Below are 25,917 nucleotides of genomic sequence, written 5' to 3'. Positions count from 1 at the left end.
GGGTAGGAGTACCTACCCTTTACCCTCACAGTCCGGCCCTTGGCCCACTGTCCTCAGTCTGGCTGGCTCAGGAAGCTCTGCTGTTTGGGGGGAAGCAGGGTAAGGGTGTGAGGACACTTCTGGACGCTTGGCCCTCTCCAGAAACCAGTGGAAGCATAGCCTTATGCTTTCAGAGATTGTCTTCTCTCCAGTGGCTACATGTCTCTAGAACCTTCTGCAGTGTGTAGTGTGTATGAGAGAGACATTTGGGGCCTGCAGACTCAAATGGTCATTTTGGAGGTAGAACTGAGGCAGTTCAGGGTCCTGGGTCTGCTTCCAGGGAGCTGCCCCAAGAAAGCAGACTGAGGCACCGTGCTGTTGAACCTCAGTGAAGACTAACTCTGAGTTTGGAAACTTGGAATGGGAAGGGGGATTGACGGGTGCCATCTGTTCAAACCCCCAAGTGGAGGAGACAGGAAACATCAACTAAATAAAGGTCTTTGAAAGAATCTAAAACCAAGAATTCAGGACCAGTGGTGATAGCTACAGTTTTAAGAATAAAGGAAGCAAATAGTAACAAAATATGCTTGCTTTCTAGTTAATGGTATGTTAATAATCACAACACTGAGATTTGTATACAAATATTTACTTGTTTGTACAGATGTATTTGAATGTGTCACTTGACAGTTTGTGCATCTCTTGTATATAACATCGCTTTTATTCCTCACATCAAGGCCAGGAGGGATCTGAAATATTACTAGTGATAGGGTGTCAGAGTTGGTGAGTTTGGGGCTGAAGGCAGCGAGGACCGTGGTTTCTGCTGAAGTATCTTACAGGCCCACATGGGTGGTGTGCATGGACCATGGACCCTGCCCTGATGTGGTGGACATGACTTAAAGGGGGGCTTTCCCTTCTCTAGATCCAAGGACTGGGGAACCCCCATTTTCCCCCGATGAAAGCTACCAAGTATCTGATACCATGTCTTTGCTTTAGCCTGCATTCATTCACATCAATATGTTGTTGTTTTTTCCAAGTTAAGTGGGGAAAAAAATCATTCTCTGCATTCTCAGGGAATGGCTTCTAGGAAGACTGGGTCTTTACTAGAGGGTGAGTGAGGGGGCTTTAGGAAACATACGCCTGATGTCTAGGCCAGGGACAGCACCCAGTTTCCCTTGAGCTAGGCCCTTGGAGTTGCTGTGCAGGTCTGGGACCCTCCCTACTCCCCACACCTGTACGCCAGCATACCCCCACGGCCGGCCAGCCCTCAGCTGTACCTCCTTGTTGGGTCATCTTGTCAGTCTGACCTGAAGCCTCAGAGTTCAGAACTGAACAGACTTCGGTGGTGGCCCCAGCCCAGAGCTCAGTGTGGCTTTGGGAAGCCAGGTACTACTGCTCCAAAACTCACTCTTTGAAGCCTAACGTCCCAAGTACCCACGCCCCATGGCAGGAGCCAGCCCTTGGGGCCAGTGGTCAGACAGGTTTAAGTAGACCAAAAAAATGGGTAGCAGAAACCCAAATAGAGACGTTGCAGCTCCCTTTCTGAAGACAGGACCAAACTTCAGTCTCTTATTTGTTGATTTTTTTTTCTTGCCCTTTTTCTTGTTGTTACAGTTGTATAACTTTAGAGTTTGCCAGGTAACTTTGAAAAATACACAAACAAGATCTTTGCAGCCTGTGGTGTGTTCTGTTAGTCCTGTAGTGCAAGCAGTGTCATATATTCCAGGAAAAAAGTAACTTTGAATCCAAGTCATTTTGTTCAACAAATATTCCTTTAAAAATGAATCTTAAGGAAAAAAAGAAAGAAAACAGCCGCCTTTTCAAAGTAAAGCCATGACTTCCAGGCGTAGTCAAGTTAAGCAAGTTAAGTTGCAACAGCCGTCCAGGTGGTTCAGGCCAGAGTCCTGCTATGGAAGAAAAATGATTTGGCATTGCTCTTAAACTAAATTTTCCAGTGTTTTTCTTCCCCCTGTAAATTCTTTAAATTTACAGTTTTCTGTTCCCGTTACCAGTGTTGATACAGGAGGATTCTTTTTAAGATGACAAGAAAGAATAATGGCTTTGGAATCCATGTGGGTTATGTTATTTTAACTGAGGACAATAGTTTTCATTAGCTGGCTTTCCAGAGACCCATATAAATGATTATCAGGATTATCAAGGAAGTTGTCTTTCGTTGGGTTTTTTTTTTTTTTTTTTAAAGCTTCCTCGCTTCTAGCCGTATTGTCCTCATTATCCTCAGGGTGATTCAAACCATTTGTCTGGTCTTCCTTCCTGTCTTTGTGTGGAGATGTCTCAGCTGTCATGCAGGCAACTGACTGTGTTTTTGAAATGACTTTATTTTTCAGATGTCGAACTCTCTCAGGTTCGCCCAGACCAAAGAACTTTAAGAAGATTCATTTTATCAAGAACATGCGGCAGCACGATACCAGGAATGGCAGGTACCACGCTAGCAAGAGCTGCCCTGTCAGCCTCCCTGCAGAAGGAGGTGGTCCAGTGACGATGGGAGGGGGTACTATTTGCCTAGCCAGAGAATCCCACGCTGTTCACACAAATAGGATCTCATGGAACCGTCCCAAACATACTGTTTTCCACCCCACTCCCATTAGAAACATCTAGAGAAGACTACAGAAAATAATGCTCCCTAATAGTGATCAAAGGCTCAATGAGATTTTCTAATGGACTATCTATCTAATTGCACTCAAATACATTTTTATAGAAAACCTAACAGAAAAAGTTACTTTTTGTTTTTTGTTTTTTTCTTTTTCTGCTTTGTTGGGTTTTCTTTTTTTTCACTAGGGCTGTATGCTCTGGTCAGTAAATATCCCACTGGGTCTGTGCCTGAACTTGGTTTTGGTGCTGGCTCTGAGGGCTCTGTAGGAGAGCAGAATGACAAATTTGCCAGCAGGTTCATTTTGGGTGCCAATTCAGATTCCTGGGCTACTGAGATCTGGAGTGCGTATCTCTCCAGTTCTTCCATTGCTCTTTTGGAAAGTGCAATTAAATGAAAGTGACTGTGATGGAAATTTGTATAACCCTGATATTAAAACTCCTGGCGACAATTAGGTCGGATTCTTGTCGCGGATAAGTCTACTCACGGCAGCCTGACGGCAGCAAGGAAACAGAGCTTCAAGACCTCAGGGTCCCTGAGGCTCTGTATCCTTTAGGCTCCTTCCCATTGACCTATGACCTTTAGGCTCCTCCCCATTGACCTGTGACCTGCCGAGTGTTCCTTGTGAATGGGAAAGTTACAGACGCCACCCTAGAGCAGAGGTCCTGCCACAAGGACCATTTTGTTTTAGTGCCTCTGGATTTACAGAAAACCATATGGCCCCCACTAATAATTTCTGAGCCATATCAAATGAAAGTTGCTAAAAAGTCTTGAGTTAGACTCATGGACCAAGGCCCAGCATACCTGTCTATAATTTGTTATAAAATAGCACTGTACAACCCAAACGACACCACCAGTGATTATAGAGTTTAAAGATTTGTTTTCTTGGAAGTTAATACCTATTTTTTTTTTAAACCGACTGAAATAGGGAACATAATTTTCCAGCTTTTCAGTGGTTTCAGAATAGCAGAACTGAGTTCCCTCATCAACTAGGGTTTGTGTAGTCGGTGTATATTCCTATTTTAAATACAGAGTTTTTAATTAAAATTACCCAGCTGTCATCTGTTAAAGAGAATACTCTGAATTTCTCTCACTCAGTCTCACTCTCACAGTTATTTTGCCTTATTCCCTGAACCATCCTGTTTTATTTTTCTTTTGAGGCTCTTACTGAACTGAAACCTCACTCATGCTGTTTTTAGTATAATTAATCATTGTTTATTTACATTTGTGTTCTTGTCATAATCTCTTTAATCATAAAATAAACGTAGATAGCCTTTAATTCCCAAATCAAGACAGAACCAAAGGAGTGGGCCAGATGAGTAGGCTTGCCCACCTCTGGGGGTGCTGATGCTGTGGAGGGGTGCAGAGGCAGCTAAGCTCCTGGCCTGCTGTGGTAGCGAGAGGATGTAGCAAGGAAGATATTTGGGCCGAGGGGCTTGCCGGCCTACAGGACAGAGCTGGCCTTCCTGGCACACCCTTGACCCAGGAACAGCATAAACAGTCCAGAAAGCATGCAGTTGCTAGCAGTTTTGCTGGGGAATTTTCAGAGGGAGCCAGGAAGGATTATTAGCTTATCTGAAGATCTGAGAACTGGAATTTAGGGCAGGAAAGCAAGCTAAGAGCTGTTGTGGGACCCATGGGCTATGGGCTGGGCCACAGTTGGTTGTATCTTCCCAGGTGAGAGCAGCTTCTCCTGTGCCAGAGGACAGTAAAAGGGCTGGAGGTGCTCTCCTCTCTTCCTCTGCGTTATTGGCAAGGTTGGATTGTCCATAGATGAAAGAAACAACCTGAGGGGATACCAGGAAGATAATATGGTTTCTGAGATGACAGAAGGAAGTTGTGGTCAATAGCTAATGAAGGGGAAGATGTGACCCAGCCTTTTGAGAAAGGGAAGGAGAATTGCCCCCATCACGGCTCAGCAGCAGCCATGAGATTGTCCCGACAGAGGGGCATGTGGATGAGCTCTAGTCCAGCGGTGGTGGGGAGGAGGGATCCTGGTCATGCTCTCGGAGGGGAGGGGCAGGTGCATGGGCGGGAGTCTCCGATTCTGCCACCTTGGGTGTACTGAGGCACGTGTGTGGCACCACACCAGAGGGCGCATTGTTGCAGTGAGGATTGAGCTCAGGTTTGCCTGCTAGGGTTGGAAAGGATTGAGGCTTTACAGTTAAGGCCAGAGGTGTTCATTAGAGAGCTTGAAGGTCTGAACTGCAAATGGAATGGCCTGAGTAGTAGTATCCTGCCTCTTGTACTTGGGGAAGGAGACCGAGAAGGGTCCCTTCAGAGTCCTGAGGCCCAGTCCCACAGCGGTTCCCACTCAAGCCTGTGCCAGCTCCCAAGTGCATGACTAGCACACACCAGACTTTCAAGACTGCAGGCCGGACCTGGGGCCCACTTGCCGCTCTGGATCTGAAGACCTCAGTATGGAGGCTGCTCCGTCCCCAGGCCTGCTGACTCTGTGACAGAGCCACCACCATGGAGGGAAATTGGGGCTCCAGGCTCAGGAAGGACTAGTGCAACTGACACCAGGGGAAGGAAGCATCTGTTCTGGGATTCATTGCCAACCTGTGAGTATGAAAAAGAGTTTAAAACAGGAAGGAGAAAAATCATAAAAACTGAGGACCAAATATGATAAAAGACAACACTTGCATCAAACTCAGGGGGACATAATGATCAATGTCAGGGTAGCTGCTTAGAAACAAACATTGGGGTCTCGGCCAGCTTCACGTTCTCCCACTTCACTCTGTGACATTAGAGGAATCTCAACAACATCTGAAGTAGAGGTAAGCACCTTCAGTAAAAGGTGTGGTTCTGATGGAGGATGGACTCTTCTTGAAGGAAAACCCATCATCACCTTCTTCAAAATCAGTGAATTCTGTGCAGCTGGCCTTGGGGACCTACTGGAAGGCTTCGTGTGGGAGTAAAGTGCAGAGCACCAAGCTCAGCATGTTTCGGGATCATGTTGCAGACTCTTGAGCCAGGTGGAGCTGAAGGCTGCAGGCTGGATACAGGTTAGAGACCCAGTGACGGAAGCTTCGGCTCTGCTATTGGAACCAGATGGTATCATGAGTTCTTGACCAGCTCCATGTTGTGCTTCATCTCCTCGAGGTCAGGGGACATGGTGAGGGGAGCCGCCATGCTCCGGTTCCACTATTGTTATAACGCAAGCACGGGTTAGTGATGGGGAAGTTGTGTTGGACTTGATGGTTGTGAAAGGAAGTAGTGTTTGGCTGGGTTTTAGGAAGACTGGTCCCAGAACGTTCAGACTATGAAGTGGATTCTTGTGGCTACAATCCCATGGCCAAAAGGGATTATAAAATATGTGGATCATACAGTGATGATGGGTAACATTTATTAAGTGTTTACTGGGTGCCAGGCTCTAAGTACTTTATATGCTTTGTTTCATTAACTCAGTGGGTATTTGTTGAGTAAGTGAGTAGAGAGATCTTCTAGGTGACTTCTAGTCTTCAGAACTATGTATCTTGAGGAATGGAAAGAATTTAGAAACAACCTTGAGAGGAAGGTATTGCTGTTACTGTGTTAAGTAGAATGATGCCGGCCAGTATCCCTGGTGCCTGTGAATATGTGGTTACGTGGCAAGGGGAGTTGAGGTCCCTGATTCTGGGTTATCTAGGTTTGCCCAGGTAATCACCGGGGTTCTTAAAGGTGGAAGAGGGAGGCAGCAGAGTCCGTGTCAGAGTGATAGGATGTGAGAAAGACTCACTCGCCGTTGTTGGCCTTGAAGATGGAGAAAGGGGCCTTGCACCAAGGACTGTGGTGGAAGCTGTAAGAGGCAAGAAAACAGATTCTTTCTTTGAGCCCTCAGTGGGATCTGGCTCTAACCCCTCGATGTTAGCCCCACAAGACCCATTTCAGAGTTCTGACCACCAGAGTTATAAGATAATGACTCTTGTTCTAAGCTCATGACTGTGGTGATTTGTTACCACAGCCATAGTAAACGAAAACACTCAACATCCCAGTTTACAAAGGAGGAAGCTGGAACACATGACTGGAAAGTGAGGGGTAGAATCCAGATCCAGGCATCAGATTGCAAAGCTCATTCTCGTAATCAAAGGGAGAGGTGGGAGGTAAAAATCTAAATATTATAAGACAGTATGTCCTGGTGGATTTTGAGAAAACTATTGAATTCTGCTTTTTAAAATTTATTCGCTAAAGGCCCCAGACTAGTAGGTAAGCTTGGAAGAATAGTTTGAGGAGCCCTAAAGTCCCGAGTGAAGTCAGAATTGAGGAAAAGAAAGAACAACTGGCACCCTTGTACATGGCTGGTGGGAATGTAAAATGGTGCAGCTGCTAATGAAAACAGTTTGGCAGTTCCTCAAAAAGTTAAACATAAAATTATCCTATAACCCAACAATCCCACTACCAGGTGATACCTAAAAGCATCAAAAAAAGGAGTTCAAATCATAGTTGTGTGCCAGTGTTCATAGTAGCACCGTTTACAACAGCCAGAAGGTAGAAACAAACCGAGTGTCCATCAGCAGGTGACTGCTAATAAACAAAATACGGGCTGTCCCTGCGAAGAAATAATACTCAGCTGTAATCAAGGATCAAAGTGCTGCTAACACGCCTGAGAAAGTAGGTATGAACCCTGAAAACATCATGCTGATCGAAATAGGCCAGACACAGAAGGTCACAGAGTGTATGATTGCATTTATACAGAGTATCCGGAAGAGGTAAATCTGGAGAGACACTCGCAGATCAGCAGTTGCCAGGGACCGGGTGAAGGGGGATGGAGCCTCTGTGTGGGGTTATGGAAGAGTTCTGGGAGCAGTGGTGGTGAAGGCATGGCCTTGCGCATGTACTTACTTACTAACTAACAGCCAGTCGTACACCTACTATTTTCTGTTCTATATGTATTTTGCCACAATCAAATAAAATGCCAGCGATAGCCGTGGGGCTTTTCAAACCACATTCAGAAGAGGGAAGGGAGAGATGGTTAACTTCTTGGGGTTGATGGTATAAGGACAGAGCAGAAGTTAGCCGCTGGCATCGTTTTCGCTGCTCCAACTGGCGGAACTGTGAAATGTCGACTCTAAACCAGGTGTCGGGCTGGGCACACCACTGGCACTCAGTAAATAGATACCACTTATTGTGGAATAAGTGAACAGAGAGGCCTTATATTTTGAAGTGAGTGCCAGCCCTCGGGGCCTAGATCCTAGGGAACCGAAAGAATTTAAAAACAACAAATGACCTTTAAAATATCACCGAGAATAAAAGAAGTTCTAAGTCAACTGCCAGGCAGATGTTGCCTAAAAAAAATCAAAAAGAGACCAAGGTGGTAGCAGTGGGTGAGCCCTAACCATCACAAGCGAGCAGGCAAGCCTTGGGTAGATTGCTGGCAGAGCTGGGAGGACTGAAACAGATGGTTCGTGTGCTTTCAGAAGGAGTGGAGGTTGATAGCCGTTAACATGACCTCACTGAGAAGGAGCCACGTTAGGTTAACTTCAGTTCTGCACTGATGGAATAACTAGGTTAGTAAATTAGCGGACTGCTATAAACGTGACATTTCTCGATCTGGACAACATGCTAGACTGTTCCTCATCACTCAGCCCAGCATTCACTGGGGGATTGTGAAGCCAGAGCCCCTGCACGCAGTGACTGCTGTCTGCCTAAAGGGGACCCGGAGGGGCCTGGCATACCATCTTCCCCAGAGCATGTTGAGTGTTCCTCAGAGCCAAGGCCAGCAAGCCTCACCATGGGCCGTACAGGAGGCCAGAGGCAGGGAGAGAAGGGGCACGTGTGATGGATGACCACCTGCACCGCAGCTCCCCAGCGGCTGGAGATGCTAGACCCAGCTCAAGGTGGTTCAGTCAGCAGGGATAACCGTCATGGAGGTTGGTGATAGTTTTCAGTACAGGGTAAAGACTCTTCAGAAGTGAAACGTATCTTGGAATCTGGATGGACACTGTTTTCCAGAGAGCCTAGCAGTGTGTTGTAACCACAGAGTGAGCTCATTTACCTTGTCCTAACGGAGGGAAACGTATCACTCTCGCACCCAGCCAGGGTCAGTCCCATCTGCCCTGTTGGAGTCAGCATGAGTGTCCTGTTTTAGAACACTGGATTTGTACTGGCATGGCCTCATTGCAGTGGCCTAGGATTCTCCAGTCCTCTTTCTCACAGAAGGATGGATGACACAGAGTGAATGGGAACAGCCAGAGTCCATTTCATTGAACTGCCTTATATAAAACCGTCATTTCTGGGGAAAGAGATGTGCGTCCAGGCAGAAGGTGCCTGATAAAGTAGTTCCTTAACTATGTAGAATGCAGAGTGATCCCTTTGGGGGTACTGGCACCTGCCCTTGCTGGGCATTTGTAGTGATGGGATATTTCTATAAATAAAGCAGACAAAGATCCTGCTTCAAGGACTTCCAGGCTGGCTGGGGAGGTGGGGTAAGGCGTGGGGGAGGGTCTACTGATGGGGAGACTTTTTTTTTATTTAAGTAGGCTCCACACCCACCACAGAGCCCATTGTGGGGTTTGAACTCATGATCCTGAGATCATGACCTGAGCTGAGATCAAGAGTCAGTTACTTAACAGGCTGAGCCACCCAGGCACCCCAGTGGGGAGACTTTTAAGCATAGGTCTGAAGGAGGTGAGGGAGCCAGCTCTGAGCTGTCCCAGCAGGGAAGGGCATTCAGCAGGGTAGGTGGAACAGCAGCAGTAGAGTCACTAATGGTGGAACGTGGCTGAGGGGTGTGCCTGCAGAACTGTAGGAAAGCAGACATGGGAGGAGTAGAGAGGAGAGAGGAGAAGTCTTGGAGGCTGGATTGTGATGATGTCTATTTTTTTTGTGAGCCCAATGAGAGCCGTAGAGGGTGCCCAGTAGAGGACCAGCATGGTCTGGCTTGCACTTGAACCAGGAATACTCCGGCTAACCAAAAATCAAGGGCAAGCATTGCAGGACTTTTTCGGTAACCTTATCCTTACAGAAAATTAGTGGATATGTATATTGTGTATTGTCTTTCAAAAGTGGGTTTATTTTTTAAACATTTAAAAATGACTCGAAGTCTTCAAAAAACTATTACAGACATATGAGCACACCCTCTGTCGTGGAGGAGAGATGACCAGTGATCCTGTGCCAGAGCATCTGGAGCAAGGTGCCTCTGAGCATCCCGTGAGGAGGGGAGTTGGCAGGTGGGGGCCGCGGGCCAGTTGGTTGTTAGAGAAAAGCCAGTCATGGTTCGCTCTAATCTGCATCTTTACCGAGAGCCCCTCTGTCTGCTGGGGAAGAGAGGTTCAGCAGAAGTGAAGACAAACCTCGGTCCTCGGGGATGAGATACGCCCTTACAGATGCCCAGCCTTGGCAGGGCAGCAAGTGCTGGTGGAAAGCGGGTTGCTGGCCGGGTAGAACGGGGCCATCAGAGCAGACGATGGAGCTTCTGAGCATGAAGACTGAAGACACGAAGGTGGCCTATGACCTTTCAGGGCATTTCTATCTAGTAACCATCATGGTCCTTTTCTTTTGGTGCTTCCAGTTCCGGAGCGTCGAATGTTTGTCCTTGAGAATAGTAGGAGGCAAGAGCCCTCATTGCAAGTGGGTGACACCTTTCCTCAGGCATGCGGCTGGTAGGCATCATTCAGCGCTCCGCGGAAGTCCTCTGGTTTTCAGGCATCTGTGTGGCACGAGGCGATGGCTGTCAAGTCCGCTGGAAGCGCCCGCCCCCGGCTCCGCTTTGAGAGTCATTTCACTCTGAACAGGCAGACAGGTGTTCTTTGCAGTCACTGACTAGGCTGTCTCATCCTTTGGGAGGAATTTTCAAAGAGGTTTAAAAAGGCTTTGAGGTGCCGGTGTACACAAAGAAGTGAGCTCTGGAGTGTTGCCTCTTTAAAGTGTGGACTCAGCAGGAAGGAAAAGGTATAAAAGATTTTAGCTCCCTTTATCTGCTTTCCAAAGTCAGATGGGGAAAGTATGGTAACCGAAGTCAAGTTGTAGCCTTTACTTTTTATACTAAAAATTTTGGAGGGAAGGCAGGGGACGGGTAATAACTAAATTAAGACTTTGCCTGTGATCTCATCAGTCCCAATCTGTCAGCCTAGTTTAGTTTGAAAAAATGAGTTGGAGGAAATGGCATCTCTCAAAAAAATAAAATAAAATAAAGCTGCTGGCTAATTTCTGGACTGACCTTCTCAGAAGAAAAAAAAATGTCATTGCCTTGTCTCTTCTGAAATAAATGTACCTGATTTGATAAATGTCAAGCATCTTCTGTGAGGCTCTGTGCAACATCTATCTACCCCTCCCAAGCATGCCTTTCCCATCGAGGAACTTTTCCTTGTTAAAAGACCAGGACCCCCATCCCCCGGTAGCACGGGCTGGCTTGGAAGCATCTTTATTTGTATCCATCTATTGTCTGCAACCAGGTGTCAGCGAAACCTCAGGCCTGGGGGGCTGTGAGTGGACAGACTGAAGAAGCCTTCAGCCATCCCCAGACCTCACTCAGACTCCCGACCCCAAATGGCCCCCACAGTGCCCTCCGTGCTGACCCGGCGGCTTTCCTTCGCACCTTCCCTAGTGCTGTGAGCAGCAGCTGGAGGAAGGGAACAGCTGGGCATGTCTACCGTCCACTGGGGATGCTGGTGCCTCGGGGCCAACACCCTCAGGCCAGGTTTTATCACTCGAGCCTTTTTAAGAAGCACGGAGGTTATCGGGGACTCCGCACGGAGCTGTAGAGAGAAATGATTTTCAGTGCTTCAGGTGTACAAACGTATTCGAAGTATGCAAACACTGGTCGCTGCTTTTCAACCAGTTTGATTTACAGGAAATAAAATGAGTCACAGAGGTAGGGCTTGGGAGTTAGAACCTTCTCTTGGTGGTTCTGCTTCAGTTCTCTGCGTGGTGAGAGGGCCTAGGAGCCTGGGGGAGACCAGGTCGTGGTCCCCACCAGTGGAATACAGCAGTCAGAGGAGAAAACCGTTCATGCACGTGGCTTGGGGGCCAGGGCTCAGGACACAGTGACAAGTCCTGGCCTGGGGCCCACGAGAGCAGGTAGCAGAGAGCTCCATGGCTCAAGGTGAGACTTCTGACCTCACGCTCAGCTTGTTTTCCTCCTCCTTCCCTGCTTTTGGCTGGTTTGTGTACCCCCACCCCCCAGATTATTTTGCTGAGTCCCAAGCCCAGTACTACAGAATGAGTTCTTTGGCTACAGAGTCATTGCAGATGTAATTAGTTAAGATTGTACTGAAGCCGGGCAGGCCCCTAATCTCATCTGCCGGGTGTCCTTGTTAAAAGGGGGAAGTTTGCGCAGATCTGCACGCAGGGAGAACGCTACGTGGCCAGAGGCTGGTGTTACGTTGATGCCTGCCAAGGCGCTACTGGAAGCTGGGAGGGAGGTCTGGATCAGACCTTCCCTAGCGCCTTCATCAGAGGCAGCGTGGCCTGTGAACACCGTGGGCTCAGACTTGGGCTCCTAGACCAAGAGATGAGCAGTTCCTGTGTGTTAGCCATGTGCAGGTGGTCACTTGTCATGGCAGCCAGCCCTCGAAGACCCCCTCCCTTTCTTGCTCACACGACTGCCAGGAGCTCCAATGCCTGTCCTGTCTTGGGGAGCTCGTCTGGCCACAGCTTTGGTCCCTGTCACCATCACCATCTTAACCACTCCCAGGCTCCCTGAGCTCCGGGACTCCCTCCGTCCGCAGCTTAGGAGGCCTTTCAGGAACACGCCTGTGGCCTTCACAGCTCTGCTGCTCTTCTGCTGCCGAGCCACCATCCAGCTCTGCACGATTACTGACGGGCAGTGTGTGCTTAGGAGGGAAGTTCCGTGACCTGTGGAAGAGCTCTCCACAGAAACCACATGTGTTGCTTAAACACTGTGCTTCACCTTCAGGCCTATCAGTGGTCATCCATTCACATTTTTTTGATGCCAAGCCTCTTCTTTGTATCTGGGCCTGCTGATCAGACTCTGTCTCTGGCATCAAAACCACCCGTCATTATTCCCACCTATTGCTGCTATGTCCTGACTGGGTTTCTTTATTTTTTTAATTTATTGTTTAAGATTTCACTTACTTTTAAATTTTTTAAAAAGATTTTTATTTTACGTGTTTTTAAAAGATTTTATTTTTAAATAATCTCTGTACTCCCAACGTGGGGCTTGAATTCACAACCCTGAGGTCAAGAGTCCTGTGTTCTTCTGACTGAGCCAGCCAAGAGCCCTAAGATTTTTTTTTTTTTCTTTTAAGTAATCTTGACACCCACCGTGGGGCTCGAACTCATCATCCCGAGATAAAGAGTCACATTCTCTACTGACTGAGCCAGCCAGGCGTCCTCAGATTGGACGTTTTTAAAGTGACTCAAGAATTCAAGTGCAGAATCCTATTGGATTTTCACGATGTTTTCCTGATATTCGAAAGTTGTCTTTCTAGCACCCCCCCCCTTTTTTAGTGACTTATTTGAATACTTTCTAAGCATTTGGTGTTTTTTGTAGCGTTGCTCCTGTTTTCCCTTCACATTTCACCAGTCTGTGCAGTCATTACCGAACAAGTATGAGCAGCCAGTTACACTGGCTGTAACTGGCTGCTCATACCCCTTTACCTGGGGAGGTACATAACTGGCCCCTAGTAAGTGCACAGCTCAGTGTGGCTATTCTAGAGAACAGCCTCTAAGGCCAAGCTGTGAGTGAGACAGTTGGTCAAAGTGACTCACAGAGGGATGTGGAGACCCTGGTGGGTCAGGCACGTGAGGCCAGCAGAGTTTTCTGGCATACTCAGCTCCTCCAGTAGGCCTTCTGCTCTTTCTCCTCTCAGCCTTGACTCATGCAGTCCCTCTGCCAGTGTATCTTCTTGTCCCTTATCCCTCAGGGTTTGACTTAGGTGTCACTTCCTCTAGGAAGCCCACCTTGCTTCCCTCAGGCCAGGTTAGCTGTCCCTTGGATAGCAACCTCTTTCCCAATCAGGCCACTCCCACTACCACAAGTTTTGTGAGGGTGGAGCTCCCATCTTTGTCATCCCATCATCAGCTCCCCAGGGTCTGGCATAGAGTAAGTGCTAGGAAAGTGTTTGTGGAAGGGAGGGAGGAGAGGCAGATCGCACACAGCTTTTTCTCAGGGGTCCTCCACCACTCCCTACGCTGTAGGATAAGCTGTGCCCCCGTAAGCCGGTGCTGAAGGCCTGTGCTGTGGTGGTAGTGGTGTTGGCAGTCATGGGATAGCTGTGAGGATGAGGGTGGTGTGAGCACTCAGGATTAGTAGAGGAACACAGCCACTGATGATAAGACCACCATCTTGTATTTGTGGCCTGTTTAGCCTAGACCTTCCAGTACTTTCTACCATCTAACTCAGGCCAGCTCTGTGGCCCCCCGTTGCCCTTACTCTGACTGCCTGAGAGCCTGCCACATCTGCCATGGTCATGTTTCCCTTCATCCTGGGCTCTGCGTTCCCTGTTCTCAGCCATCAGAATTCTACTCCTCCACTAGGGCCCAGCCCAGGTTCCAAGCACCTGCCCCTGGCCTCAGCCCTGCCTCTTGCTCAGACTTCTGGTCCCTCTTCTCCATAGTCTCCTTCCTTTTCCCACTCCCAGAATTGGGAGTTTGTCTTCATCCCACTCCATGATGCAAGGGACAGAGCTCCCTGTGAAGAACAGCCTTGGAATGGCCACAGGTTGTCTGGCCTTGCCCTCCTCCCCACTATAGCACACGCAGGAGTGAGTGTTCCTAAGGAGGAAGAGCATCCCCCATCCCCACAGCTAATAGAGTTTAAATAGAGGAAACAAGAACATCTTGATTTTGGTTTAATTTTCATTCATCTGCTATGTAATTGCCAGCCCTTCAGAAGGCAAGGGAGGGGGTGTCAAGACCCCCCCCCAGCTTGTAACAAAGTACTGTGGGAGGAGGAAGCAGTTGGGGGAGGGATGGGGGCTGGGAAGAGAAAGCGCCTGGCAGGCTCTGGTCCTGAGATTTCATAATACTCGCTTGTTTTCTGGCGTCAGTCTCAGCAGCTTTACTTTCTGCATGCACCCGCCCCCGTTCATGATTGCACGGCTGACCTGCCGAACGGGAGGCGTGCGGCACTGTGCAGCCATGGGAACAAAGTGACCGATGCCAGGCGGATGCACTGTCCAGGGCTGCCCTACAAATCGTTACGGAAGAAGAGGCCAAAAACCGCACAAGTGCGTGCTCTTGCAGCTCTGGAGGCCGAAAATCAGCAGTCAAGGTGGCAGCGGGGCCTTGTGCCTCCTGAGGGCTCTAGAAAGGGATCATCTGTCACCTAGTCCAGCTTCTGGGGGTGGCTGGCAGTCCCTGGTGGCTTGGGCTCTAGGCCGTGCCAGTCCAGTGCACGCCTCCATTGTCACACGGCTTTTCCTCTGTGTGTATCTGGGTGTCTGCAAATGTCTGTCTTTATGAGACCCAGCAACTGGGTCGAAGCCCACCCTGATTCAGTATGAATGTATCCCAACATGATTGCATCTGTGAAGACCATGTTTCTGGCCACATTTGCAGGTGCCACGGACTTCATGCCTTTTTGGGGGGACACGATTCAACCCCTGACACCAGCATTTGAAAGTGTGTTTTTCTTTTCTTCCTGGTTATGTAGGGAATGGACTACAGAATTGGGAAATGCAGTGTACATGTGCGCCCAATGCCTAACAGACTCCTGGGTCAGGGACACCCCTGGGCTGTGTTCGTGCTCACCCACCGTTATTGCGAATGTGATTTTCTTTGCTCTAACTTCAGGTGTTGGTAGCTTGTTTTTATGTCCTTAAGAGTGTATTTCTGCTCTCATGGAATATTCCACCTGGGAGAGATTGAACTTTCTCACAGCTAACAGAGACGCCCCAGGGCTCTAGAAATAGAACAGAAAGCCAGTTTTCAGCAATTGAGGGAACACTTGAGGGTCCGGGATGGCATGAAATCTTGCCTGGCTCTGGGCTAAGGGGTTGAGAGTGGATTTAATGATGGGTCTGTGATACTCTGTCAACCATGGGGCCCTTGAGCATCTCCAGGCTATTTGGAACACTCCAGTATCTCACAGGCAGTGTGTGCCTTTGGAAGCTTTGTGGCCTGAAGCCCTCGCTGCTGCATACCAGAAACACTTTTCTAAGCAAGGAGCTGAAGCCACGTGAAGGAGAAACATGGTGCTCTTCATGCATCCTGGAGAGGTTTGGAAAACATTGTATATCTTGAAGCAGTTCTGCTTTTGGGGGCTGCTGCCCTGGGAGCTTTTTCCTTTGTTTTGTTGTTTTTTTCCTTCTCTGGCAGATGTTTGTATGGAAATATGATCTTTAATTCCTTAAAGACCTGTCTCCCTGGAGTTAATTCCTATTTTGAAGTTAGAGTCTTTTGTATAATGTTTTCTGGTCACCTCGACTCTGTGTTGAGTGGCACAGAAGGGAAAATCATGTGGGCTTTCTGTGTGCAATGTGGGCATACAAGAAATAACTACAGTGGTTAGAGGCCAACACATGGAGGTAGCCAGTTTCCAAAGTCCCCTGGAAATGGAATGTGGCTGTCTTGTGTCATTCTTGACAACTACTATCTGATTTAATTCTCTCACAAATCCAGAAGCACTTGAAGAAGGCGAACAAATCTGATTTCCTTGGGCATCACCGTGACAATGGGTATTTCCCTAACACTTACAAAGAAGAAAGCTGCAAATTCACAGGAATCCTCCAGGTTTGGGACACAGCAGTTGGTCACTATGGGCCTTTGTTTAGGTTCGCACTGCTCCAAGTTGCTCGTGGAGGAGATAGAAGACAAGAACTTGCCACTTGCTGATATTTGCCTGCTCTAGCTAAAGCCTGAAGCCAGAGCTACTTTAGGCAACATGTTGGATGCATTCTTGGGAGCTCCGTTGGCCATTTCCAGCTCCCCAGGGCTTCAGCAGCCACAGACTTGTGTGGAGCTGCTGTCGGGTCTCTGTTTTGGATTCCTCCTCTGAACCCTGCATGATGTTGGAATCGGCGGGGCGGTTCCACCCAAAAATGAAGGGAAGTACCCAAGGATGCTATGCTCTTACTTAACCTCCTTCCCATTCCAGCTGCTTGAGAATGGCCAACCGGAAAAGGACCTGCCTGACTGGACTGTTGGGAAACATTCCATATTCGTAGTTGCTAAACTTGACCTGTGCAGTAGAATAACACATTTTTCTGAATGAAACTCAGGCTGTCAGCCTCTTCTTGACACCTAAATGGTGAGGGCCACACAGATGAGCACTCATTTAGAGAACAGTGCAGCCCATTTGCTAATAGGCACGTTGTGGTTAGAACTTCGGAAAGGATACTTAATTTCACATGCATTTATGTTCTCTCGTGTCCTTGTTCTATTAGAAATGTCCCAGCAAATTCAGTATGTGGGAAGGAAGCACACATTAGCACTAAGTAATGAAGGATATGCGCTAACACTAAGCCAGCTGAGGCTGTTCGATCCATTCCTTCCTCTGTTGCAGGAGATGTGGATACTGAGAGCCTCAAGGAATGAGTAGTTCCAGACTTTCCTCCTGGGTGGATTTCAGGGGCTGGTGGGGGTTGTTTGAAGAGTCTCTATCCTTCCACCTGGGAAGGCACTCCAGCTGAGCAGAGCAGGAGAAGGAGGCACCGGGCAGCTCTGAAGTCAGGGTGGCTGTGATGGGTCACCCTCTGGCCCCACCCATTCCCAGCCTGGTCACCTACAGGCGGGGCTGGAAAGCCACCCTAGAAAATGTGGTGAAGGTTGACTTCTTGGTGTCCAGGAAGTCCATGGATACCCAGTCAAACCCACAGGGGCAGACTCTTCTAGTAAGTCTTAGTGAAGGGCAAAGCATCAGGGCACAAGGTGGAGAAGGGCATGGCTTCAGACCCCCGACTGGTCTCACCTGCTAATGTGTCCCCTTTGGCATGTCACTTGCTTTCATCAGTTGAAGCATCTAGAATTGGGCATCTAATGGGTACTTAGTAAGTATTAACTATTATTATGTCTGTGTAAGTAAACATACAGAGGCATTATAGTGAGAATCTGCCACTGGTCACCGTGAGTGAGAGCCCAAGGAGGCTGGCTGGTGTTGAGCAAGGTGGTGTGCTCATGATTTATTTAGCTGTTGGCCCTGGAAGCCTTGGTGGCCCACTCTGCTTGTGGCATTCTTGTTCTTGCAGCAGTGACAAGGTTTGGGTCTGTGGTACCTGATGAAAAGCTTCTCCTTCTGGAGAGGAGGGACAGCTAGCTCTGCGTGTGGGTTATACACCTGTAATCACGTGTCATCCCTCAGCTGCCCTTGGGCACACTTCTGACGTCTTAGCAGGCCTGTGTATTTTAGCACAGAGGTCTGAAGAGGTTCAGAATCCAGGTGCTATGCTGGTAAAACTTCCCTCAGTTTTACCAGGGAAAAAAGCGGTGCCCAGTAAAACGAGTTAATATTTATTGAGTGTCATTGTTTGCCAGGCATTGTTCCAAGGGCTTTCCCAGTACAGACTGACTTACTCTTTACAGCATTTCTGTGGGCTAGTTAGTAATTGTATCCTATCATTTTAGTTGTGGAAACTGAGGCTCAGAAGAGTTAGTAAAAGGTGCAAGGTCATACAAAGACGACACAGCTGATATTTGAGACTGGGACTGTGGCTTCAGTCCTGTTAACCACTGGCGACATGGGTCAGTGTGGGGTGAACGGGTAGCCCTGGTCCTGCCTTCCCAGGGACGGGGACTGGGGTGCTGCTGTGAAGCCCAGCATGGCCCTGTTTATGGAGGAGCTGCTGTGGGCCCCACCCTTGGACACACCCTCTGGAAGGGCGGGGAGGCAGCGGAGAGCAGCCCTTTGTGATTAATGTCCTCCTCTACACAGAAATGAGGAACTCGGAGAAGGGGGAGGAAATGCTTCCTAGGGCCATGACTTTTGAGCTGGGTTTGGAAGAGTAGTTAACACTCTGAGCATACTCAGTTGGACACGGCAGGCAAGGGACAGGCATGCAACAGCAGGGTCTTTTCAAGGTGGGGGACAGCAAGCCCTTTAGCATAGATGGATGATAAAGTCGGGGGTGGGGGGTAGGGTCGTGTTTGCTGAGACCAGAGAAGGAGAAAGAGCCAGAAGACGGAGGGCCTGCTTGGCCATGCCAGGGAACCCGACTTTATCCTGGGCAGGTCGACAGTGTAATATCATAGCTGTAAAAACAAGGTCACAGTCTCCCAACGTTGATGCGCAGTTAGTAGTATTGGGGTTTTTTTTCCCCTCTAATTTTTCATCATGATTATTTTAGAAAAAGTTTACAAGAATAAGTTTCATATCTGATGTGTGTTTCTACTGTGTTAAAGAATGTTAGGTTTTTAATCTTCTCCGCTTGTTTCTTTTCTTCTTTTTTTTAAACTAGCAATTCTCTTTGGCAAAAGTTATTTTCATATGCCAGGATAAGTACTTGAGAGAGTTTTTTTTTAATGTTTTCTTAAGTGGCCTTTGATTGCATAAGAGCATCATGCAGAACTGTTTCCAGTCGTATCTTTATAGCAGGAATGGAGGCTAAGACTGATTATGTAATTGTTCCCTTAATTTATTCTCAGAACCTAACGTGCTGCCAGCATATAAAAAAAACCCCAGCGATCACAATGGCATCTGAGCGTCTCTTGCTCACGGTTTCTGGCACTATGGCTTTTGCATTGTTCACTGCAGAGGAGACATGGATGGTTTCAGTGTGGCATGACTGTTGGCAGCACTGGGCACCCCAGACTCATGGCTCTGTCTGCTCCATCTTGCTGTGCAACCCACAGCCAACAGCTCCCGCTGGGGAGGACTTGTGTGTACTCCTTAGAGACCCGAGCCGGCGTCTCTCGCGCTAGCTAACCTCTGGGTAAGGAGAGGCAGCGTCCTTCGGCTGCGCTGAGGTTGCATTTTGCAAGGAGCACAGAATACCATCTGTCAGAGGAGGCGGCGGGAGTGTGCAAATATTGCTGTGAATTCCATGAATGCTTAATTGCTATAGTTGTTTCTTTTCTTTTTTTTTTAATTTAAGAGTCCTTGCATTTAGTTTGTTGTTTGTTGTTTGTTCTTTTTTTTTTTATTTTTTAGAATAGTCCTTATCAGTGGCAGAAGATCCTTCTGTAGTATATTTTCAGTGCTGCCCTATCGTGACAGTGCCCAAGTTGGGTATGTATATGCATGCTTGCTTTCTAGTTCTCTGGGTGAAAAGTTGTGACACCGTGTGCGTAATGTGGCTGCACTTTCTGTTTCCAAGAACTTGCCTGGCTCTAACACTGCAAACTGAGTGCTTATAAACTGGGAAGAAAGTTCTGCTTTCTTTTCAGCCAGAAAGCTTTCTTGTTATTGTGTGTGTGTGTGTGTGTGTGTGTGTGTGTCCGTGTGTGTCCGTCCGCCCGTCCGTCCTCACCATCTGGCCTGCTGTTTACAAATGTGCATTTTGTCCCCTCTTCCAATGCTGTAAAGCAAGAGCAATCCGGGGACCCACCCCATTGCTCGGGGCCGTGTCGGCTTTTGGAGAAAGGTAGGTGAAGAAAAAAATCAGAAAAACCATGTGAATGTCCTGCCTCTTTGCATCTTGGGCTTGGGGCTGGAGACTGACCAGCAGGCTGGAGCAAATACCAAAGCAAAATGGTACAGGAACAGACCTCTGTGATTCGCCACAGGCCAAAAGAATGCTTACTTCTCTAGCTCAACAAGCCTTTCCTTTTGCTCTGAAGAGAAGTAGGTAAGTGAGGCTCTGTCCTTGCGGAGCCTCCCCTTCACTCCCCTTGCCAAACTCTGTGCTGGTTCCTCTGAGTCTTCACGACCTTGCCCCTCACCTGTCACTGTATCCGGTGTTTGTCGCCGGGGAGCTGCTGGTGTTTAGGGTAAGACAGCTCAACGTGTAGGATGCCAGGAATCGTGCGGCATGTTGACTCCACTCTACAGGTAAAATGCCCCCCTGGACACTGTGACAACGGCACACTACCCACTCATGACCGCTGCCCTGTGGGAGGGTGGTGTGGCCTCTGGTGCTGACTCACCATGTATTCATCTTCCACCGTATTCTACGAGTTCTCTCCCCTGGTCATTCCTGTTCACCATGGCTTCCCCCTCCCACCACCCCCGTTAGACTTGGGCTGTTCAACTCACCCACGGTCCTTATTTCTGCTCTGTACCGTAAGCTTCATGGGCAGACAGAAGCACATCTTCATGGAATTCTGACTCGGTCCTGTATTAGATGTGTGCCTTAAAGAGTCGCAGTAATCTTACTGTTGATTGAGGGCACACTTTGTGCGGGTCCTTTTCACTCCCTGCGTCCTTACAACGACCTTACAAAGTAGGTGTTCTCAAAAAAGTAACAACAAACCCTTCCGGTCAGGGATTCAAGGATCACCCCGGGCGTGGCCTACAGAGCTGCCTGCAAGAGACCTCATGAGGAGGCTTGCTTGACCTTACCAACCTGTCGTGGTTCCGGGTTTGGCTGCACCTGACAGCAGGCTTACTTACTCCCTGTGGAAATGGGTGGTACTAGCTCTTAGACCTCCACGTGACCCAGAAGGCCAGTTCACTGATTTTACACAAATAATCACGCCAGGGCCCAGATGATGTTGGTGTGACCAGCCTGTGAACACATTTCCAGGGAGATCTGAATCAGCCGTGGAAGGTTGTGTGCAAGTTTGTCCTCTCATGGCCAGCTTGGATGGCCACTGTGGGCTTGGCCTTATTTTTGTATTTTTCTGGGCTTCCCCTGCTAACCTTTCTGACTGATGTGTTTGCCCTCCGGCCATGGTCCATTTTCTCATGTATTGAGTGCTTCCTATGTGACTAGGTGCAGGGGTAAAGACAGTAAAAGATGGGCCTGGTTCCTGTCTCCTGAAACTTAAAACCACGACGGGGAAACACATTAAAATTTCCCATACGATTAATTACTACTTTCAATTAAGGCTAAAGATGTTCAGTCGGGACTGCCAAGTTTTCCTGACTAAGAACTCATCTGGTTTCTTTAACATAATCTGACTTCTCTGTGCTTTCATCTTAGAACTGTTCGTGTTTGTTTCATTCTGGAATGGTGCTCTTCTTTCCAAGTTCTGAGGCCCCCTCAACATGGTACCCAAGTACTTATCCCCATTTTATAGATAGGACCACTGATCCTCAAGAGTTACGGTCTCAGACATCGCTTTGGGCCAGAATGGGAATTTGAACCCAAGTCCGTCCAGCCCTGGGACTTCCCGTGACTCACTCTGGCCAGCAGGCAAAGTAAGTTCCATATTCACAGAATGCCGTCTGTGAAATGGAGCTTTTATAATAACTGCCTCACGGAGGTGAAGTAAGACTCCCAGGGCAACTGACTATGCACAGTCCAGCACAGCCCCTAACAGAGGTAGATGGGGCCAACTTGTCAAGGACCCCAAATTTCTTAAGTAAACACAATGTGGGAATCAGTGAGGAGAACTTGGGAGACTTGTCATTTTTTGCTTCGGCAGATCACTTGCCTCTGCAAGCCTCTGCGAGCCTCTGCTTGTTCCTCTGTAGGATGGGGTTCACAAGTTACCACCAGTGTTGTTAGCTTTGAAGATCCCTGCATTTTATACAGAGCTCGTGGGAACACAGTTTAACTTAAACTTCCCAGAAAGAGATCACCCCTGCTATCTGGGTTTGATATCCTTATTAGAAATACGTGGCCCTCCTCATCTTTGACACCGGGGGAGAGGGGCATCTGTCACTACCTGGGTCGCCTTGACTCCTGCTGGGAGGGCCCTGTGTGTTACCGGGGAGATGACATAGGGTGGCCAGCTTGCTCAGCTGTGCTGCTGGTGGCCTAGAGGAAGTAGCAAAGTGTGTTTGGGGGCTCACAGGGCATAACCTCTTCCATCTTTGACATGAATAAACTCTACTCCTTCCTACTTTATAAATGAGGAAACCAAGGTGCAGTAAGGTTAACTTTCTTTAACAAAAAAACACCGGGTCCATTGTAATGCTTGACAGACAAAAGAACATGCCTGTTTCGGTAGCATATTCTGCTTAAGAACTCACACAAGGAAGTATGAACACCACTCAAAATATTGTAATTTAGCAGTGAGACGAAGAAGCAGTTGTGCTTTGTAAATTTTTTGATGAGCTGACATCCTAGAATGAACAACTGCCACTTAAAATTAGGATTATTTTCACTAATTGTGTGAAATCACTATGCTCAAATAACGGAAGTATTTATACCAGTAAATTCTATACATCTGTATTTTACGGCACTTTAGCTCATGCCTGTACAAACCAGTACCTTCTGCCGGAATTCTCAGTGTGACTGAGACTCAAATCTTAGAATTGCAGGGCTGGAAAGGATTTCAGAGATGACATGGCCTGGCCTCCTTGCTTCATAGCTGGGGCCCCTCGGGCTCAGGGGTGGACGCCCAGCAGAACCAGCCGCTCCAGAACCCAGTACTCCAGCCACCTTAGCCCACTGACTTTGTGGTTACTGGTTGCCATTTTTCTGCTCTGCTTACGCACGTGGACTGAGCCACAGGTGCCTGATTATTCCAGACAAGCAAAACCCCCCTGCTGAAAGGGATGATGTCCAACTCCAACTTCATCATAAGGAAATTTTAAAAACAGGAAACTCAGAAGTTCATCCAGTGTGTACTTGAACCTCTTTTACAAAGCATCTATCAGGATGGCCTTATCTCTTTCGGCTTTGTTTTCTGGCTTACGCTGTGCTGGAGCTTCCCAAGTCTGGCTCTCACGTCTTGGCTGGCCCTGCCTCCCACCCTGACCCCAAAGCTTTGTTCTTGGTTTTAAACTGAAATGAGCATGCACTTTGGCTCCTGGCGTCCATTGACCAAAGCAGACAGGCCAGTCTCAGGAGAGGTTTTACTATTTATTCGTATACTCACTCGTGCATTTCTTCTGCCCCTGTGGGTGGGTACAGGCCTTGATGGAGGCTGGGAGGGTATAGGGATAAGTAAGACTCCCACTCTAGGAGCTTATGATCGAGCCGGAAGCAAGACATGGAAACAACCAATCCAGCACAACTGGGGACCCCCAAAGAGGTGTTACGGAGTGTTTAACTCCCCCCAGATCTTTATCAGCACCCACATTTATAGGGAATCTACTATTGGCAGTAAAAGCCAAGAGTTTGCTGTGTGAGTCTCCATCCCCTTCCAAGTATATTGCCACCCCTGCCTGCCTCCCGGGCAGGAATCCAGGCACTGCTGCTGCACAGCAGGATTTACTCATTCGCTCCATAGAACCCATCAGACCTACTATGTGCCAGGCACTGTTCTAAGCAGTAGGGACACAGTGGTGAACAAGAAGATGTCCCTTTGCTTGTTACCATCTAAGGGTAGGAGACCATCAGACTCGAGAGCCAGCAATGAAATGAGTCCTCAGCAGTGAGCAGCTGGAGCACAGAGGAAGGTGCTCAGGGAATTGGGACCAAGGGATCCGGGAGTGCTCCCCAGAGACCAAAGCTCTTCATCAAGATGGAGAAGTGTGAGGTCTTGGAGAAGGGGAGGGGCATATTCCAGCCTCCCCAGTGACTTAGGAGGATGTAGATGGCCTCACCCCTTGTGAACTTCTTGGGGTTGGGGTGGGGATTCTCGGTAAGGCCTGGCATTGGGAGAATTGGGTAAAGCACCATCCCAGCAGGACTCCCACTGCCGACCCACACTGCAGCAGTTTGCTCTAGGGGGCAGGGGAGGGGGCGGAGACCGAAGTGGGCTGTCCTGGGACGTCCCGGCCACAGACCCATCACTCAGCCTGCCCCAGGTCTCAGTGTGTACCGTGTGGAGGCTTGAGTAGACTCCAGAGATCCTGCACACTCCGTTCTCACCCTTGTCAATTTTGCTAATGTGGAAGCTGTTAAGTCTGGCTGAACGAGGAGTTTATGAATGAGGCGTGCTTTTCACATTTTCCATCCACCGACGATCAGCTGCTTCTAGAGCTCCTATCTGAATAATGAGTCTCCATTCAGTTTTTTAAAATTTGAGATTTTTTTTTAAAAAAAAGCACAAGTCTGGTGACTTTGTAGCTTTGTTTGGTATATGGTTGCCTAGTGAGGGCTGGATCACCCCAGGGTTGACATGCAGGGTTTGGGGTCATTTGGATGCCATCAGGTTAACACTTCAAGCTGACAGTAGTAGAATCTTCACAGTGATTTCTAGAGCCCCTGCTTGAAGCAGATTGTCCTGGGTGTTTAGTGAGTACCGCAGTCTTCACACTGTTCTTTCCTGCCTTGATTTATAGATGAAGATTCTTGAGAAAAAGTCTGTGTCCTTAGGATTCCCTGACTAGGTAGTCCTCCATGTGTGTGAACATGATAACTGTAGGAACACACGCCGAAGCATAAAATAATGCTTACGGTACACCAGGCACTATGCTGAGGGCTTTTATACATTCGCTCATTGAATCACTTCTAGAAGCTCATGCGCTAGATTCTGGGATGGTCAGTTTGCGGATACGAGGTTGGGACAGGGACTAGCTTAGCAGCGATGGCCAAGGTAGCAAGGGGGGCGAGCAGGCAGACCGCAGGCTCTGGGCTCCGCCTGCTGGCTTGGATCCTGCTGGCAGTGACCGGTGCAGGATGCTGGCTGGCTAGTGCATACCTGGATGTTGGTGGAGCTCTGTATATGCCCTTAGGAGGGCTACCTCCTGGGGACCCAGTGGCCTTGGTGCTGGGTGATGACCTTCTGAAAGCTTTGGAAGTCGCCAGTTCACCCTGTGGCCCGGCTCCTCCAAGGACAAACTGCAGGTATATCTAGGGAGAGTCTTGGGGTGAAAATAATCTATCATTGCCATCACCTGAGGGTTTGTTGGCTAGAGAATAGGGTCTACGTAGAGCAGAGAGGAGGTCGCATGATGCAGGTGTCCCTGTGGTGCAGACAGCCTGGCTGCGTGTGGGCGTCGCTGGCTCAGGATCCTGAAGTGTTGCTTGCTCAGTCTCCCCAGTACCCATGCAGCCACAGCCTGGTCATCCACAAACGCTACCAGGAAGCGATTGAGGGACTGGTAGGCGTCTTCCTCCTGTCTTTACACTGTGCTGGAAGATGCTGCTCTTTGAGAAGGTGTGCTAAGTAGTTACATCAGCACCAAACATGTCTTCACTTCACAAAAGGATTGGTGACAGAGTTTTTTGTTTTGTTTTGTTTTTTTAAAGATGGTTTTCTTGCCTGCTTAATGAGCTCTCTTCCTTCTTAAAATATCATTTGATTTACAGAGTTTGCTTGCATACAACACTTCTAGAAATCATCTGTTAGATAAAACAAGGTGCTTCTAACAACTGTCCTCTGTTCCTGCTCTTCCAGTTTAGGAATTCAGAGTCTTGCTGTGGCTCTGCTGGGCACGGAGGGATGGAGTGCAGGACGGATAGGCTGAGATGACAGGCTCCTCCCTGACTGTTGGTGGGGAGGCAGTGGACTTGGGATGGTCCACAGAATGTCCAGGACAGACAGAGAAAGCAGTATAGGTACCCAGGAGTGAC

The 25,917-nt window shown here is 48.4% G+C and overlaps 1 protein-coding gene across 2 annotated transcripts in view; it reads left to right on the top strand.

Annotated features, from left to right (window-relative positions):
• Positions 1-25,917, top strand: part of CABLES1 (Cdk5 and Abl enzyme substrate 1) — a gene marked incomplete at its 5' end in the record, with an annotated part of 111,535 nt that overhangs the window by 50,554 nt on the left and 35,064 nt on the right. For both annotated transcript variants that reach the window (XM_080822023.1, XM_080822024.1), the window contains 2 exons: positions 2,322-2,414; positions 19,554-19,631. In XM_080822023.1, the coding sequence (XP_080678149.1) occupies positions 2,322-2,414; positions 19,554-19,631 (171 nt within the window). The remainder of the gene's footprint in view (positions 1-2,321; positions 2,415-19,553; positions 19,632-25,917) is intronic.

Source organism: Martes martes (genome assembly GCF_963455335.1).
Source record: "Martes martes genome assembly, chromosome: 13".
Lineage (NCBI taxonomy): Eukaryota > Metazoa > Chordata > Mammalia > Carnivora > Mustelidae > Martes > Martes martes.
Note: the sequence above shows the minus strand (reverse complement) of the source record. Positions and strands in the feature narration are given on the sequence as shown.